This window comes from Lissotriton helveticus, chromosome 4_1, assembly GCF_964261635.1.
Source record: "Lissotriton helveticus chromosome 4_1, aLisHel1.1, whole genome shotgun sequence".
Classification (NCBI taxonomy): Eukaryota; Metazoa; Chordata; class Amphibia; order Caudata; family Salamandridae; genus Lissotriton; species Lissotriton helveticus.
In genome coordinates this window covers 1,543,384,220-1,543,404,480 of record NC_136063.1, presented here as the reverse complement: position 1 = coordinate 1,543,404,480, position 20,261 = coordinate 1,543,384,220, and the positions used below count along the sequence as shown (strand labels likewise).

General features: G+C 43.4%; 1 protein-coding gene across 2 annotated transcripts in view; it reads right to left on the bottom strand.

The window, feature by feature from the left end:
- Positions 1-921: 921 nt before the first annotated feature.
- The window catches only part of RAMP3 (receptor activity modifying protein 3), a 1,128,173-nt gene continuing 1,108,833 nt past the window's right edge, over positions 922-20,261 (bottom strand). For both annotated transcript variants that reach the window (XM_078688173.1, XM_078688172.1), the window contains one exon: positions 922-2,457. In XM_078688173.1, coding sequence (XP_078544299.1) covers positions 2,202-2,457 — 256 coding nt within the window. In that variant the 3' untranslated portion in view covers positions 922-2,201. The remainder of the gene's footprint in view (positions 2,458-20,261) is intronic.

The window sequence follows — 20,261 nt, the reverse complement described above, 5'->3', positions numbered from 1 at the left end:
AGTGGTGTAAGGCAAAACCGTGGGGGCCTCCTGAAGAATTGATATGCGGACCTCAAGTCTTCCATTTGTTTCCATGTTGTTAGAATATTTTTAGGAACAAAATGCTAAATTCACCTGATAATTGGTAATGTGCAGAATTAAAGTTGGGTCTGTGAAGGCATGTGAGTTTGACAAATTGTGCGCTGATAACTGGGTTTTAACCATTCTTTAACCTGTGTAACACTTCTTGAAATGAGAGAAGTTTAAAAAACTGATCACGAACTTTTCATAAGCGAAACTCCCAATTTTGACACTCCTACTGAAAATGCGTCTAAAATACATACTTGTTCTTACCATTAACCTGGCTATAGAATTGCTCTTTAAAATGATGTATTGGTGAGACCTCATTGTTGAAGACGGTGCCTCTTCCTTGTTGAGCAAATGTACACTGATTAACAAGCTCTAGTGACTATAAAGTGGCTCTTGATGGCTTTGGCTAAAAAGCTATAATGTTTACATTACCTGAAATCTCTCGGACACAGGCGCTCTTTTCTCACAAAACCTGAATGTAAGTTTATGAACATAAACAGAATATGACCCCGCCCTACACATAGCTTTTATATAAGCTCACGTTGTTTCTGACCATCATTTGCACGCCTGTAACGACGTTAAACATATATAATTGGTTGTCATAGGAAACATTTATGTGCAATTGTGGTTGGGAGATTCCTAAACACATATATCAGGCATAACATGTACAACGGGGCTGGGCAGATTAATATGAGCACTTATTTTTAAATTGTTTCTTCTTTGTTTATAAATAGCTTGACCTGGTGAGCAGAGATCACTTCCGGCCTCTGTTCTAATATTAAGCTGCAGTTCTCCAAGCTCTTGATATGAATGATGGCTTGCTTACAAGTACACGTTGAACTCTGGGAATCCTTTCATTTTACAGAAGTACAATTATTTATTTGCAGTTTGCACAAGAAGGTCCGACTCCGGGCAAAAGCTGGAGCAGGGGGGACAGGGAATAAAAGGAGAACACAGTGAACAGACTCATGACAGCAAATAATAAAAATACAAACAATAACATTACGCATACAAAAAAAGTCGCAGGGAATGGCAAATTTGACAGTTCCTTTGCCACTCCTTGGTGGCGTTTCTGTCAACCCGCTTCCTTACATTCTTTTCCAGCTGTGGGAAACCGGCCTGCATCCTTCCTGGAGTCCATTCAATAGACTTCCAGCTCCGTGAGTCATCAATAAGGGCATGTGCTTGAAAAGCACTTGTAAAGCAAGGTATTATTCTTCATTCAATTGCTGTACACATTCAGCAACCGCCTTTGTTTTTTCCCGTGTGTGAACAAAACGCAAAGTTTTCGGGTGCCAAATAAGCAGTCCTTCGTCTGTACAACATATATAAACACTTATGTAACTGTATGTGTATACATATAGACTTGTTTCAGATAATTTTCACGTAATGTGGGTGCTAGAATGTGTGTGTGTGTACACCCCTGTGTGTGTGGTTGTGTACATTTGTATGTCATCATTTGTATGTGTGCATTTTTGCTCCTAACCTCCTATGTGTTTATGTGTGTAAATGTGCAGTGTGCAATGATAAGGACAAAAGTGATTGAACAAGTGAAAGTGAAGAAATACTTCTCAACAACATCTCCGGTGACGGTTCTTCAACATGACCTTTTATCCGCTCATTGATGTCATTCTATACGTTCATTGATGCCACTCCATCCACTTTTTTTAATGACTTCACAGCATCACAATGTTTAACAGTTGAACGACTTCGAAAATCCCAAATTCAAGACATATATAAAAGTAACTCGAAATTGCAATGCTTTGGTTGTTAGCCAAAAACAGAGGATCAGCTGAAAACGTTCAATAAAAAAAATGCTGACCCACTAAAAGAATAAACTATCCATTTGTTAAAGCAAGCAAGCTACTTGCCGTTGTAAAGTTTCACGATTTCATAGTTTAATGCAGATTTATAGGGATTTGTTCTTCTTTTAGTAAAAACAATATTTGCAAATAATCCTGTTGCTTAGCAGAAGTAGATAGTTGAGACTCACTAGACGGTGAACTTTTCAGCCAGAAGTAAATTTGTATTCTAATCTTTTCGTCTTCTGTACAAATGCAATCTGGAAACCCAGAGTTTGAGTGCAGAATCAATTGTCTTTTAGGCAGGAAAATAGCAAAGAGAGTGTGGATTTACATAAAAATGTCACTTCTCTTGCTGCACCACACCACCAACGTGATCATGGCAGCAGTCAAGAAGACAGGTATTAAAATCAGTGTTGTCAAAATTTCATCAGGCGGATCTTCCCAATCTACTTCTTCAGATGTACAGTTGGAAAAAAATTGCTTGTGAATTCCAGTGATGTAACACTCCGCATGGGGGTTCGGCCAAAAGCAGCCCGTCCCAATGGCCTCGTCTTCTGTGCATTTGGAAAATACATCATAGTGCCTGGAAAGCAAAGAAAAAAAGTTAATGTCACTTGTTATGCAGCAGGGCTGTTTTTGGTAATCACAAAGATGCCAAAGACAACTTTTACAAGTTCATATATTTGAGTTAGGCAGCATTGTCATCCTAAGGATTTTGGAGGCCCCATGCAAGGAATATTTTAGATGCCCCTGTTCAGAACAGCTTCGAATTTTAATACCTGTTCTCTGCTAACTCAAGCCCCATTAACTCCAAATTATGTAGAATAATATAATAAAGGTTGAGATATAGAAATTGAGCAGTGTGAGATAGAGAGAAAGTTCACGTTCCCAGGACCCCTTGATAGTTGAGTGCCCATTGACAAATGCCCACTTTGCCCATGCCTTTAAAAGTCTCTGTTAGGTAGGGATTGATATTGCAGCGGGAACATCTCTAATGTAGCACTGTAATCAAAACAGAATGTGTCTGAGTAATCTATTTGAGACATTCCTTCAATTATTTCCAATTTGACCCACTGGGAAATGGAGTCATTTGGCCAGAATCACTGACCTTGTGGTAAAGTAATGAATACAGCGCTAGAATCAAGGTAGAATCAAGGCCTTCAGGCTTTAATGTCAGCCATCAGACCATTCTTTTGATTTTACAGTAGGCTTAGGCGATCATGTGGATCCTACAATGGATGACTAGCTAGACGTGTTGTACCAGCTTCATGCATCCTGTAATATGGAGGGAAAATGGATCTACAGCATGAAGGTCCTGAAATGCAGAAATCAAACTAATAAAAAAGTCAGCGCAGCCTAGCAGGACTGTGATTTAAGGTGTTGATCTATCTGTTAATCAAAAATACTAGCTAAATCTTGCCCGATCAAGATTGTTTAAAAAACACGCCAAATACGCCTGGAATATGGATTAACAAACCAGATACCGGCCAGGCAAGGGGTCCTGGCCAAATATTACTGGCGAATGAGGGCCGATGAAGATAACACGCTAGCCCATCACTGCTGGGAAGAGGTAGAAAAACAGGCTAGGCAGACCAATTCGACATGCAAGACTCTTAGGTAAGCACATCTATCGCTAAACCCTCTTCTCTTTTATTCCTAGACACTGCAACCACTTTACTTGAGACAGGGGGGACAGACACATTTAATCAAATATAAGCCATAACGTGTGCTGCATCCCTTGTCATAATAGTCATTTGCTGGCCCCAATCTTCCAATGAGATGGCCATTGTCTTATAAAGTGCTACTCTTGATTTTATTCTTCTTGTATATTTAAAAGTGCTCTTCCTTTTTTTACTCATCATGTACATTTGTGCAATGCTGCCCAGCACACGGGGGCATGTTGTATTCTATATGTTGTTGTTTACCACATGGTGGTATGTTACACCCTTTTACGATTTTAACAAATCAAATAAAAGGGAAACATCCTTTACAACGCGGTGTTTAAACCGCGGGGACCTTTACGACGCAGCCATCACAATGCAAGTCGTTACTACGACTTGCGATGGATGACGCTCTTGCTCAAGGAATAGTTTAATTTTCTATTTCAACACCTTCCCTTCTGTTACGTGGGCTGGAGTTGGAATAGAAAATTGAAATAATCCACAATCCAACGCCTTCCAGCGCAAGTCGTTGTAACGACTTGCGTTGTGATAACTGCGTTGTAATGGTAGCGCGGTGTAAACACAGCGTCGTAATGACATAAATCCAAATAAAAGTATTGCTCCCTGTAGTTAATGTTTTGAGTGCATTTGTTGTGTTTTCTCTTTAGTTCTTTTTTTACCAGCATGTACGCAAATATATAAACAAACTTGTTTAAAAAAATGGTTGCTTTCTTTGCGGCTTGATAAGTTCTCCTCCGCATCACCACCAATGATAAGTCACTAGGTGTTTACATTGACTTTTGAACTCATTCAAGAAGCACAGGAGGAAAATATACCCAGAGACTTGGTACTAGATTAACTCACATATTACGGTCCACTGTGCATGCTCTCATGCATTCTCATATCAAGATGGTCATTGCCCAGTCCACCGGTCTCCAGGACTCCAACCTCTCTCAGTAAAGGACACACAGCTCATCAGTCCACACAAATATAGGCACCCAGCTTTCAAGGGTCTCCATTGGCTTAGCCTCTTTGTACACAATAATTTCAAGGCACTGCATCATCGTTAGGTAGTCAAACCAACTACCTATATTAGCTGCCTGGAAAATATTTCTATTCTTGCCCTACCTGCATCACCTGCAGCATGGACTAAACATTGTTGTGGAAGCCAAAGAAATAAAAGTCAAGAAGATAGGCTTTTTACTCATTTTCTCCAAAACTCTGGACAATATTCCTTCACCTGGTCACTGGCCCTGTTACCTCTGACCTTCTGGAAAGAACACAAGATTTTCTACTTCTTCACTAGTTTTCACCTCTATTTTATGATGTCCTCTCCATGTGTCTCACACTGTGCAAATGAACAACCATGTGACAGCACCGCTGATACTCTCCCTCCTGTTTTTATAATGTGTGCCTCTTCTCTTAGTATCCCCCATTCCTATGTTTCCTATGTTTGATGACCTCAATTACTTATGTGACCTACCGCCTCTGCTGCTGCAACACTCTTTTCTCAACAAACAACTCCCTGACCTAGAAAAGCACTCCAATTCCCTCCCAGGCTACTTCCTCAGTATGAAGATAAGCGCAATAGCATAATCAATAAATGAAAACCCTGGAGAGGACAAGATTGAAAACTGATAAGTCCGATACAAAATACATCAAACTCACAGAAGAAAAAAATAAAGGAGAGTGTCCTTTTTACAAGGAATGTGAGGCATCCTTCTGTACTCAAAATACTGTAGGAGATGTTCCCACAGCCTTTTTAGAACAAGTAACGTAGTACTTTTTTGTATGTTTCAAGTTCTCTTACAAGCCTTTGTGAACTTACTTCAAAATGCCCAAATCCCTAATAGTAATTCTGCGAATATCCTAATTTTAATCCCATTTTAGATGTTTTGAGCCAAGTCTCCAAGATGCCTTTGTGAATTGTACCCACTGTGTCTGGTTTATGACATAACAATGAGTAATTGTTAAGGATTTCATACAACTTTAAAATGAATTATTTGCTGATGCCCAAAAACATTTATCAGTGAAAAGCTGAGAAAGGGTGAAAACTTGTGGTTTCTCCACATAGTGTTACAGTCACAGCACATGGTAAAGTGAATTACAGGCTCTTGTGTTCCCATAATCTGGGTATGAATTCCATGTTACGTGATGCCAATCCCATTCTGATTCAAACATCAGCACAATTATTCAAGATTGTAATTAGATTTTTCTACCAACTATTGGCCTAGGCATACACTGAATTTTGTAGTACATTTAGTAGTACTACTAAAGTATTATGACATGCTACAAGTTTTAATGTCCACCTCTGATTCTTTCAATGAGGAGATGTTCACACATGCATTTTCACTAATTAGTAGCAAATGTGTCAGGGACGAGGGTAGTGATTGTATAATGGGGCATTCTTGCTACAAAACAGATGGTATTCATGAAGTTACATGGAGGGGTCAACGGAGGGTCAAAGAGGGGCTTGGGCAAGGACTTGCCCCCACTCACAAAGCCCTCACAAAGCCCATTGCTACCCACAAACTGAACTTCTAAAGCACACATCACTATAACTACCTACTGGCGAACCCCAGTGGGTAATATATATATATATACATATGTATATATATATAGGTAGGAGCGGACTAGGGCAAGCATTCAGCTTGCTAGTTTGACGGGCATACATCCGTCTGCTACTCCGATATCGTGAGGTCGCTTGGTTGGCGAGGGGAGACCACTCGTCCGCCTCGATCCACACATGGGGCGCCAAGACTAAACCTGACTACCAGTCCCAGCAGGCACTGGGACATTTGGACTGCTCATCAGGGGCGTGCCATGATCAGTATCAGGGCTGGTACCTGCATTCCCATCATCAGTTCGCCAAATCCTCTGAAGAGAAGGCGGGAGCCTTCGAAACGCGTCAGGAATTCCACGGCGAAATGGGACTGAATCACTTTCTCTTGAGCTCCTCAGCTATTCAAGCACGCTGTGGCAAGAAAGGCGAGTTCAAGTTTCTCCCCGCGAGTGTGACCGTGTCCTTACACGCGAGCGCACATATGTGGATGGAACCATCACCATCCTTTTACCGCACCCGCAAGAAGAGTGCAGCAGCGCCATGATGGTAACAAGCGAGCAGAGCCCCTGCATACACGCTGAGCACCGCCAAGCAGCCTCAAGGTAGGAGCCGACTAGGGCAAGCATCCAGCTTGCTAGTTTTACGGGCATACATCCGTCTGCTACTCCGATATCGTGAGGTCGCTTGGTTGGCGAGGGGAGACCACTCGTCCGCCTCGATCCACACATGGGGCGCCAAGACTAAACAGGACTACCAGTCCCAGCAGGCACTGGGACATTTGGACTGCTCATCAGGGGCGTGCCATGATCAGTATCAGGGCTGGTACCTGCATTCCCATCATCAGTTCGCCAAATCCTCTGAAGAGAAGGCGGGAGCCTTCGAAACGCATCAGGAATTCCACGGCGAAATGGGACTGAATCACTTTCTCTTGAGCTCCTCAGCTATTCAAGCACGCTGTGGCAAGAAAGGCGAGTTCAAGTTTCTCCCCGCGAGTGTGACCGTGTCCTTACACGCGAGCGCACATATGTGGATGGAACCATCACCATCCTTTTACCGCACCCGCCAGAAGAGTGCAGCAGCGCCATGATGGTAACGAGCGAGCAGAGCCCCTGCATACACGCTGAGAACCGCCAAGCAGCCTCAAGGTAGGAGCCGACTAGGGCAAGCATCCAGCTTGCTAGTTTGACGGGCATACATCCGTCTGCTACTCCGATATCGTGAGGTCGCTTGGTTGGCGAGGGGAGACCACTCGTCCGCCTCGATCCACACATGGGGCGCCAAGACTAAACAGGACTACCAGTCCCAGCAGGCACTGGGACATTTGGACTGCTCATCAGGGGCGTGCCATGATCAGTATCAGGGCTGGTACCTGCATTCCCATCATCAGTTCGCCAAATCCTCTAAAGAGAAGGCGGGAGCCTTCGAAACGCGTCAGGAATTCCACGGCGAAATGGGACGGAATCACTTTCTCTTGAGCTCCTCAGCTATTCAAGCACGCTGTGGCAAGAAAGGTGAGTTCAAGTTTCTTCCCATCATCAGTTCGCCAAATCCTCTGAAGAGAAGGCGGGAGCCTTCGAAACGCGTCAGGAATTCCACGGCGAAATGGGACTGAATCACTTTCTCTTGAGCTCCTCAGCTATTCAAGCACGCTGTGGCAAGAAAGGCGAGTTCAAGTTTCTCCCCGCGAGTGTGACCGTGTCCTTACACGCGAGCGCACATATGTGGATGGAACCATCACCATCCTTTTACCGCACCCGCCAGAAGAGTGCAGCAGCGCCATGATGGTAACGAGCGAGCAGAGCCCCTGCATACACGCTGAGCACCGCCAAGCTGCCTCAAGGTAGGAGCCGACTAGGGCAAGCATCCAGCTTGCTAGTTTGACGGGCATACATCCGTCTGCTACTCCGATATCGTGAGGTCGCTTGGTTGGCGAGGGGAGACCACTTGTCCGCCTCGATCCACACATGGGGCGCCAAGACTAAACAGGACTACCAGTCCCAGCAGGCACTGGGACATTTGGACTGCTCATCAGGGGCGTGCCATGATCAGTATCAGGGCTGGTACCTGCATTCCCATCATCAGTTCGCCAAATCCTCTGAAGAGAAGGCGGGAGCCTTCGAAACGCGTCAGGAATTCCACGGCGAAATGGGACTGAATCACTTTCTCTTGAGCTCCTCAGCTATTCAAGCACGCTGTGGCAAGAAAGGCGAGTTCAAGTTTCTCCCCGCGAGTGTGACCGTGTCCTTACACGCGAGCGCACATATATATATATATATATATATATATATATATATATATACGCTCCAAATCATCGTTGGAAGAAATTAACCAGGACACCCAGCACCCAGAGATTGCTTGCAATTACTTTATTTTTGCAAGTGAAAAGTCACGACGCATTTCACCATTACGGCTTGTTCACGCTCGTCTGACCAACAAATCATCTGAGAGAGATATCTGAAAGGAGAGGCATGTCCCTCCACACATCCTACTATTCACATCCACCATCTGTGAGAGGTGTTGGAAAGGAGAGCCTAGCCCCTCCCCAGGCCCTACAATGCACACCAATTATAGAGAGAGGCCTAAAAGGAGAGGACACTCCCTTCCCACACCCGACTGCGCTCACCCGTCATCTCAAAGAGAGGTCTAAAAGGAAGGCCCAGTCCTTCCTCACACCCTACTACGCATCCCTATCATTACAGGGTGAGATCTCAGCGGAGAAGCAAGTCCCTTCACATACTCTACTATGCACACTAATGAGAGAGAGGTCTAAAAGGAGAGGGCACTCCCTCCCTACAACCTACTATGTGCACCTGTCATCTGAGAGAGAGGTCTGAAAGGAAGGCCCAGTCCTTCCCCCATTGACTATGCACACCTATGATTATCGAGAGAGTTCTCAGCAGAGAGGCCAGTCCCTCCACACACCCAAGTATGAAGACCTGTCATCGGAGCGAGAGGTCTGAATGGAGAGGGCAGTCCCTCTCCATACCTTACTAAGCACATAAGTCATCTGAGAGAGAGGTCTGAAATGAGAGGCTAGTCCCTCTCCACACCCTACTACGCACACCCATCATTCCAGAGATAGTTCTCAGCAGAGAGGCTAGTCCCTCTATACACCCAACTGCGCACATCCGTCATCACAAGAGTAATGGCACCTCAAAAAAAGATTGCTGGTGACATATCTTGATATCAGAGTTATAATAACTGCGCAAATAAACAATTTCTATTGAATATTTATCTGTTTAATACTCCCATATATTTTACAAAGATTTTGAAAACAGTGAAACATATCCTGTTTTGTTACAATGAAAAGCATTCTTTTACTAAAATAATGTCAGAACACAACATATATTTTAAAGTCTACCATACATACATTCACAAAAATAATGAATTTACTTTAAAAACAAAACATAGAAATTCACTGAAAAAAATAGAGGTTAAAGTAATGTTATAGTTAAGTGTAATTAAAATATCTGTTTATGTTGAAAAAAACTCAGAATTTCACTGAAAAGTACTGTTATAGTTAGGCGAATATTTCAGTGTGAGCATTCATATTTTGAACTTAGAAAAAACTGAAATTTACAAATTATAGTTAGCAGTCCTAACTATAACTTGCACCTCACCATGCTCAGCTTTTGACCTCACATATGACATCACTTATGACATATTCTACAACATCATTCATGACATCACTCATGACATATCAAATGTAATCATTGAGGTTCCTGATATGAGTTTTGGTTGTAGGTCCAAGTTCAGCCGGCCACCAGTTAAGTCCCATGGTGTTTTTGGTGAAGACAATTACTTCTGACTTGTCTGTGTTGAGCTTGAGACACTTTGCTTTCATCCAGTTAGTGACTTCAGTCATGCAGGCTTTTTTCTTGTGTGGTTGTTCCTGTTCGAGAGGAAGAGTATGAGTTCTGTGTTGTCTGTTTAGAAGAGGATGTTGATAATGTGTGTGTGGACAACATTGTCCAGGAGCATCATGTATGCGTTGAACAGGGTAAGACTGACAGATCAACTTTGAGGCACTCCACAGATGTGTTTGCATGCTTCCTATGAGTAAGGTGCCAGATGGACTGCTTTTGTTCTCTGCTTTAAGTCGCTGTAAGTCCAGTGGAGAGAAAGTCCTTGGATGCCAATCTTTTGCAGGCACCTTCTGAAGTTGGGGTGTGAGACCATGCAAATGCTGCAGAGAGGTACATGAGAATGAGGGCTGTTGCGACTCCTCTGTCAAGGGTCATGCAAATGTTTGTGGAGGTGATGAGTGTTGTTTCTTTACAATAGTTGTGCCTGAATCTGGACTATGTGGTGTCAAGGGGCTGGTGGTTGCTGAGGTGATCGGTGAGGCATTGGTTTATTAGTTTCTCTAAGAACTTTTCCAGATATGGCAGAAGGATGATGAGCTTTGATTGGAAAAAGTGGATGGGTACGTGGATGATTTCTTGAGCAGGGTCTTGATGGTGGGATGTTTTCAGACGTTCAGAAATGTGGCTGAGTCAATGGAGGCATTGAGGATGGGCATTAGTGATGTACTGATCGATGGGAGTCCTTTGGTGAGTACGTGGTGGGGGAAAGGGTCAGATAGAGCCCCAAGTGGATGGTCTTCATGGTAGTGAGATTATGAGAGTGGTGAAGGCAGGCCAGGCTAGGGTTTGTTTATCAGCTTTGATGGGAAGTTGAGTTGCGACGATGACAGTTTCCAGTTATAGGTAGAAATTGCTGTATATTAAGTTGATTTTACTACAGAAGATGGGATAATTTTGCTGGAGGTGCAGCAAAATCTTTGATCATGGCAAAGATTTCCTTGCTGCTGTTAGCGCTGATGTTGATGTGATCTACAAGAGCTGTGCACTTGGTGTTCATATCTGCCAGTGGCAGCATGTAAGGGCTGGTTTGAAGATGTATTTATCTGTGGTGTCTTGAATTGCTCTTCATTTGCACTCCAGTTGGTTGCAGTGGCGTTTCAGTCAGCTTGAATCCCTCAGTGTACCAGCTGGTCTGTAGTCAGGCTCTAGCCATTGGTTTGGGCTTGACAGGAGTCAGGGTGTTTCTGCAGGTAGTGATCAGCTCTTGAGGTTCTTGATAGTTTTTGGCAGGTTTCTGGTGTGCTCGGGCCAGTGCTCAGAAAGGGCAGAAGCCTACTCCTCTTCTGTGATGCTTTGCCAGCTGCAGCGGGCAGTTCCGATGGTGGTAGTTCTATGGTGGTGCAAGATGGGTATGCATAAACTGACAAGGGCATGGTCTGTCCAGTTGCTCGCTTGTTGAATGTGATGTTGCTTAATGAGGAGAACATTGTTTCCAATCACTGGCTGGCAGTGTGCATGGCTTTAGTAATGTGAGGGGTGAGGCCAAGTTTTCAGAGCTTTTCTAGACGGGCTGTAGAGTTAGGTTGGTGTGGTCTTCTAAGTGAAAGTTAAGGTCTCCAAGGAGGATGACGGTGCCAGTGTTGGTGATGAGGGAAGCAATAAAGTAAGTAATGTCGCTGGCGAAATTGATGCAGGGTCCTGGTGGTCTGTATACTAGGATTCTGCCCAGGGAGAAGCAGGCTGTGATGCATATCTTGAATGTAAGGTGCTCCATATAGCTGTCGGGGGGTGACCATGTAGGTGGTGCAGCAGATAGTATCTTTGAATATATTTGATAGTGACTCCATCTCTGTGCTTGTGCTGGCGGTGTTGCTTGGTGATCTTGGAGGCGGCGCCAATAGCTGTAGTGATGTCCAGTGCATAGGTTGGGTTTTACCATGTTTGTCTGGGAGAAAGAGCAAGTCTGGGGCATGGTCGTACAGTAGGTCCCTATATAAGTGGTGTGTTTGATAAGCGAGCGAGTGTTGAGGACATGTATGCATGACATGTTTTTTTGGTGCTATTTGGTCTGTGTGAGTGTGAACTGGTTTGTGTGAGCAGGTGGGGTGCTGTTGGTGCAAGAGTGGAGCACGTAGACTGTGGGAGAGTGTATTAGAACTTGCATGAAGCACATGTTAACACTCTTTCTGTGTTGCGTGGTGTGCCAGAAGTGCGACAAACGGCAGCCGGGACTGACAGCATGGGCAACTGGCTAGCGGTGAGTAGAGGGAGAACCAAGGTTCCTAGATCTGGGGGCAGTCCAGATGTGGACAGGGGCAGACTGGCTTGCCTTAAGTGGGCTTTCACAGTGGCACACAACTGTTCTGCAGCCACTATTAAACAGGTCCTGGGAGGAGCACAAGTTACTGTGGGTGGGAAACCATTGATGTCACTTGCTGTGCACATTGATGATGGGTAATCCAGTGATGTCACTTTCTGTGTAGATGGCTGATGGGAAATACAATGATGTCACTTCTAGTGCATATCGGTTATAGTAACCCACAGTATTATCTGCCAACTGAAGCACGGGTAAGTGTGATGAGCTATGCCTGGGTGCGAAGATTCCTGCTATTGAAACTTCCACCTTGGGATCAGCTGCGTTCAGACTAGCTGATCCCAAGGTGAAGTGGGCATGATCTATGGGCAACAGCGTGCCCATACTGTTTTCAATTTATAAAACGAGTTATCCCAGATTTTATTGTAATTTTCCTCATGACTGCTTACATATTGACGGGTTTCGCAGTGTTTTCCCATCCTGGAACAGTTAATTCCAACAGTTGAGATGCCTCTGTTTAAATTAATTAGAGGGGGTCTCCTGTCCTGTAAAGCCGACGGAGACAGACAGCTAACCAAGAAGCCAGCCTTCACTTCAATGTGCCTGCTGTCTAAAAGGAATGTAAATGTGTGCAACGGGTTCATCAGCAAATGTAAAGGATGCTTTGGAGCCAGTATATTGCGTTATTAGATGGAGTCGTTTGAGGCTTCATGGTGGCAAATATATATTCTTTTTGAAGTAATTTATGTGTGTTACCAGCTATGTTCTGCAGCGCGTCCTCTTAATAAACACCTATTAAAAAATGTGTAATAGGTACAGACAGATTACTAAAATTTATATTTTGAAAAAACTAGTCATACCTTAAACGCTAAATCTTTTCCAGATTTATCGGCAGCCTATCTTTCACTGTGTGCTATACCATTCTAAAATATTGACTTTCATATTTTTAGTGCTTTCAGTGAGAGGCTGGGACCTTGTAGCACTAACTACACAAGCCACTATTATCCTCTGCAACAACCAGGATAACATGTTATGACTCTCTGCTCACAAACACACAAACAGACAGACATCTGTAGTAATACAATTAACCAACAGAGGTTTTAAAACATAATATTGTCAATTTCCCACTGTTTACCTTGAGTTAATTTTCCATTTAAGGTATATTAACTATTTATATTATTTTATATGCAGATGCTTGCAAGTGAAAGACTAGCAATATAGTTACGAATGTGTTGTTCTTTGTAGTCGCCATTCCCATACTCACTCATTCTGCCCCAATGCACTTACCCTCACAGTTCCCATACCCTTTTTAAAAGGACTTCGACAGATGATTCAGACTTACCAGCAGGGATGACAACCCACACCCCTGAATTGACCCCTGGTTGATAAATATCCTGTTTCAGATAAGAATTGTTACCATTTGTCAATAACTGAGGGTCAAATGTAGGTAGCCAAATTGCGATCGCAAATGCAGAAATAAGCAGAATTTCAGCGTTTGCGATCGCAATTTGGGCAGTATGCTATGTAGCACACAAAAACCCACATGCAAAATACGGAATCCCAAAAGTTGCGATTCCTTATTTTGCCAATGCATTTAAGGAATCCGAAATTGCGATTCCTTAAATGCAATGGAGGAACCACCTAAATTGTGCTAAATTGGCTTGAGGAATCGCAAATTACCATCAACTTCAGGTTGGTGGTAATTTGCGATTTCGTTGAAAAATTCACTTTTTTGCATTTTTCAAAGTGCCATGTGGCGCACATACATGCCCTTAGCGCATGTATTTGCGCCACATGTGCACACATGTTTATTTCAGGGGTGCAAAAGGGTGTCCTATTGTTACACTTGCAACCTTGAAATTGCATTCTCAATTTGCGATTCTCTAATTGAGAATCGCAAATTGAGAATGTCTTCCCATTCATTCCTATGGGCCTTCTAGCCCATAGGAATGAATGAGAAGGTATACCTTAATTGCCAATCTCAAATTGCGATTCGCAAATAAGGAATATGTGGGATTAGCAAAGTATTTTGCTAATCCTACCTACATTGCGTTTTGCGATTCTCTAATTGCGATTCCCTAATAATCGCAATTTGAGAATTGCAAAACACGTTTTACCTACATATGGCCCTAAGTTCCTTGGCCAAAATACATGTTGAAAACAAAATTATTTTCGTTCATAAGGCTGTGCATCGAGTAACAATATAGAAAGGAAACAATGCTAAGTTATTGGTAAGGTTAGAACAAAAATATAACGGATAAATAATTTACGGTTACTCTACCACATAAAGAGTTCTTCTGGGATTGCTACCGTGTGATTGCAGTAAAACTTACTTATCAAAGCTTGTTCAGTAACATGAATTTACGTAAGAAAATGTGCTTCTTCTGACAAATGAATTTACTGATACCAGAATGCAGTGTAATGTAGAGTTATAAAGCACGCAATTACCACAAGTGGCATCTTGGCACTAAAAAACATGGAAATATCGACTAATGTACAACCTACTGAGCGAATATCCTCGTCTTAAGGGTTTCTGAAATTGTAGATGATTGCAGTTGATGGCATATGTGCTGAAAGAGAGTTCCAAGCCCTGTAGATGTGCAAAGAATCTACCTGCTCTGCGTATTTTTCTTATCAATTCAAGAAATTTTGCAGGGAGATGCATACAAGATTGCAGATGGAAATTAAAGGAGTTTGTTTGAAATATGGGACTCAAATTGTGTAGGGTAGCAAGTGCATAAACTTTTGAATTAAGATTTCTTTGCAACTGAAAGACTGCTAGTTTTTCAAATGAGAGGAAATCAGCTTTGTCGGCTCATTATTGAGGATGTTAGGGTTGTGCCACCATATTTTACTGCCTGATATTTTGGGTTTTTTCTAGTGGTACTATCAGTAAAAAAAGAACTGTCTATAAAGAGCTTGCTGAATGTCTGTTATGTTGATTCTTGCGCGGTGCAAGAGTCAGACAGAAATGTCAAGCCAAGGGCAAGAAGGTGCACACATTTGGCATTCTATGTGCATAAGCTTGTCACCCAACATTTGTGGGTCTGATGATCCCACACCCCTGAGACCTGTGATAACCTCAGCCTAGAAAAACCATTACCTTTCCTGTCAAAGGAACTCTCGCTGATGATGTGTTGTAGCACATCATATTTAGTTAGCCCCTGGTACTATAAACTCCAACCCTGACATACACGTCAACAGGCCAAAAAACAGAGGAAGCAGATTTGTCACAACCCACGCTGTCCAACTTGTCACAGGGTGGGCTGGTGTCAGTGAGGATTGTTGTCCCCACCCCTTTCTGTGACAAGCTTAAAAACAGTGGGGTTAAAGTAGGAGAGATGGCACCTGAGCCCTGGAGCATGAGCTGCATACTAGCACATGTCTGACGTGCTATCACAGGTAGGCTGTAGTGCTTAGTTTTCAGCTTCCAGCACTGTGCTTGAGACGTACTGTTCATCTGTTCACTGAAACTGGGTCGAACTGCCGGTAAGTTGATAGGGCTTGCAGGAAATGAGAGACACACAACCATGACCATTAACTTTACGTTTAGAACAAATGATGGAAATAGGTACTTATTTGACTGCATATTTTATACTTCCTGGTGGCTCACCAATAGTTTTTTCCCCCAGTTTGCGAGCTGCAAAACGCTGCTGACATTGTGATATATATATATATATAGTTATATAAAATTTTTTATGGAGTTTTATAGAGCGCGAACTCGACCCGAATGTATCAGAGCGCTTTACACGCTCACCAGTTGTGTTACAGACGGACACATTCATTTTGTTAGGCACGGGGAGATGTGGTGATTTGCCCAGAATCTCGGGTTGTTGAGCATCCCTGCCTAAGACGTAAACCCGGTTTCCCATCTTTGAGGTGGACGATCTAGCCATTTGGCCATTTTTGTTTATGATATTTATATTTTTATATGCATGAAATTTGCTGCTCTCACTTTCTGAAAGAAGTGCAAGAAGTCGAACTGATTGGCCAGAAATTCATCCATGACTGCAGCTATCCCATGTGCAGTTTTTTTTGCAACAATGTTAATGATTTTCAAACTATTGTACAGACATTACAGCAACATTGACAGTGTATGCAAACAGATACAATATGCTGGTACCGTTTAGCTTATAATAATAGGTAAATATAAACACATTTCAGCCCACAGTATCCCAAAGAGACTGTCTTTGTCTCAAGTGGATCGTAGGTGAATCTTCATCATTTGGCTTTCAGTGTCTGGGTACCTCACGAGCAAGGGAGAGACATAGAACAGATATATATATATTGAATGACCACAGTCAGGCCTCCATTACAAAAACAGGGAAATTCCTGGGGTTTCAAATGACGAGTTATTCGAAAAGAAAGAGTGGAGGTGAGGGAAAGGTGAGAAGCAGATGTCTCCCAGGTCTTAGGATATGATGTTGCTATGCACTCTCCAGCAGAGTCCTTCAACGCATATCATGTTTATGAGGGCAATTTCTCGCCTTTTATACTGCCCTCTCCAGATATGAACAGAGGTTCATGCCAGTCTCCATTTTTCTATGGTAGCTGGGGTCTCTAGACTGCCACACCTTTGCTAAGTCCCTTTTTGTGATTGGGTACCCCGTGCCAATATACATGTTGTCCCTTCTACTGACTCCTATCTCTGCCATGATACCTAGTAATGTCAGTTTGAGTGAATGTTCTGCCAGTTTCCCTACTACCGCTTCCAGGGGTTGCTGTCTTTGTTTCCAGTTGTACTGATTAACACAACACTACCATATCACATGCATCCAGGTACCCCTCACATCCTGGCATCAGGTGTAATTTGGGGAGGTCCCTGTACCCATCCCTCACAATCCTACTGGGGTATAGCACGTTCTGCGAAGGTATCTGAATTGGATGAGGAGGAGACATACCGAGATCTCCAAGGTGTGGCGAGCAGTCCTATAATCTCTCCGTTTGTCATCCTCCATTGTGCCCAAGTCAACCTTCCAGATAGTATGCCAAGGAGCCATGAGTTCCAGAACACTGACCACCAAAGAGGGATATATTGAAGATATACCACCTACACCCAGGTGGTGTTCTGTCAATATGACTTGTAGGGATTTTACCTCCAGGAATGACTTCAGTTTCTTACAGAGGGACTGCAGAGGGGCTCCATCATGCGACAATGTTTAAAAAATTTGACTTGTGTGTTAAATGTTCATTCTTGATTTCCTCAAGCAACTTTACATGCCCCTGCAGGACATCTCATGCACCTGTGTTGTGTAATAGTTCAGTCTTTAATTGTTTTGCCAGGTCATCCCTATCTCCAAATATTTAGCCATTGATAAGGTGAGCTGTTCAGTAGTATAACTGGATGTCTGTCATTCCCAAGCCTTATATATCGTGTTCAGACAACTGGCAAATGAGGCTCTAGGTTGTTTGCCCACCACAAAAATCCCTGTAGTTTGTATTTTGTCTTACGAAAGAATTGCTATAGAATATATCTTGAATAATCTTGCGAGGTGTATAAGAGCCTAGGCAGTGCAGCGTTAAACACTGCTATTCTGCCCAGTATTGAAAATGGGAGGGTCATTCATCTGCAAAACGCTTGGCTAGTTTTAACCATTAAGGGAGCCATGTTAAGGTCCCATGCTTACCCCCTCCTCTTCTGTCTCCCTCTTTTTTTCTCCTCACACATGTGCCTTTCCCCTTAATCTTCCCCTCTTCTTTCTGCCCCCTCTCCTTCCTTCTTCTTTTACTCCCACCCCCATTTTCCTCTTTCTTTCGTTCTCTCCTTCTCCACGTAAAGTGACAGCATCCCTCCTCATTGATTTATGACTTTTTATATTTGTATTTTTTATTTTATATTTAATATTCAGTAGGTCCAAATTTGTTCCCCTTATCCATGATCCATTCTGTCCAATTCATTCCGTGGTTGTGAACAATGAGGGTTATGGATTTCTAAGCATACAATACATATTAATTTTCTCTTCCACTATTTGCCCCAAAAAGTGGGACCAGAAGTGGGGGAAATGGAATAGGTACAGAGGAGGCACCTGCATTTCTCCAACGGTGGAACTCCAGAGAGACAGATGGGTGATGATGGCCCAGTTGATTACGGAGGTGCTGGCTTCTCCCCCGTAGGGGGGACGTTCTTAATCTCTCCATTGCCCACTCCCTGTTGCCGTCTGTTTGCAGCTGTTGTATAATCAGGTCTTTCATTACTACCAGGAAATGTATAATGAATGCCTCTTTGCATGTACCCCTATTCCGCCATGGGATGAATGGCACTATGTAGAACGCATGTATGTACTGGAGAGAGTATTTCATACAGTGACTATTTTGCATGTACCGGGCTTTGGTTGGTGTGTTTTCATTAAAAATTAAAAAAAATGTTTTTTTTAAAAGAGTTAAAAAGGGCACACATATCTCTATAAAATATCCGATATCCAGTGGTACATAAAAAGGGTGTCCATTGTCGCCTTTATTATTCGTATTGGCAATGGAACCTCTTACATAGAAACTTAGGCAAGAAGCAGCAGACTGGTGTATCCCAAGGGGACCCCAGTCTCATCCAGTTTCCTTCTACGCAGATTACATGCTTGTTTAAACTTGAGACCTCAGTATGGACCATTCACCAGTCTCCATGATATTTCAATCTATTCACGGCCCTATCCAGCCTCCTAGTCAATCATGCTAAATACTACGCTTTTTCTTTCTGTAACAACATACCCCAGGGCACAATCAACTTGGGCACACAGACCATACTGGATGCACACCACACATTCCCGTATCTGGGCATTCAGGTCTATAGATCATCCATGGACTAATTGGACGGGAACTTACTTATGGCCATTTCAGCTCTTAGTTCACAGGTGAAGTTCTAGGTTACACTGCCCCTCTAGGTAACAGACTGCCTGGCCCTTTCTAAAATGGTTATCCTACCCAAAATATTTTATTATTTTGTCAACTTACTGATAATTACTCCACGGTCTGTCTTTAAAACTCTGGACTCCCTCCTCCTTGACCTTATCTGGGGCCCTCGCATGTGGTGTGTTAGTCTCCAGAAACTGCAATTTCCGACAGAGGGTGGCGGACTGGCAGCCCCTGACTTGAGATCTTAGTGCTTCACAGCTCAGCCACGATGGCTCTCTCACTGGTTGGTGGGGATACACTTACAGGAAATCGGTTACACACAACCCATGCTGAGCACTGAACACTTATACAAACTGCTATTACCAGGGGTTGTATGTCCCCAGACACCTCCCATACTCCTACATAAGACCAAGATATATTGGAAGTATGCAATTTGTTACATGCGTGACACAAGGCCTTACACCTGAACATCCCACTATGTGTTCTGCCTACCCACTGAGCATGCTCACATCCACAAGAATGGTGCTGTGGAAAGCGGTGGGGGTTACCACAGTCGACGACTTACACATGCCAATATCTTACGTTATATTCGAACACACTGGGCACTGACAGGTTCAGAACCCACCACACACGCATTTATACTGGCACTACATAAAACGGGCACTGGCAGAATAGTCAAATAGCTCACGCTCCCATTTACACAGTTCATTCTTCCTCTGAGGGCCCAGTGGGAGACAGAAATTGGTCGCTCACTCCACGACAAGGAAAGGTGTTTCCTTTTGGAATACCGCAGCGTGATACCCCGCAACACTTGCTTCAAGTTCACTCAGTTCTCACTGCTACATAGGGCATTCTTAACACCCCTCGAATTACACAGGATCTTCCCTATGATCCTATCCTCATGTGTGCAAATGCTGAACTGAGGATGCGGACTTATTGCATATGATGTGGTCATGCCCCACTCTGCTCCCTTATCTGGTGTGTGTTAGGATATAACTTAGGGCCTTATGGGAAGTACACACTGGGACACAGTGGAACATTGTCTCTTGGGACTACATCCTAGACCCAAATCAATGAGGGCTGAAACACGCTTTGTGGATCTAGGTCAGGGGTCTTCAAACTGTGGGGCGCGACCCCCAGGGGGGGCGTGGAGTGATTCAAAGGGGGTCGCGCATTCCCAGTCAAACTTCTGCCCAG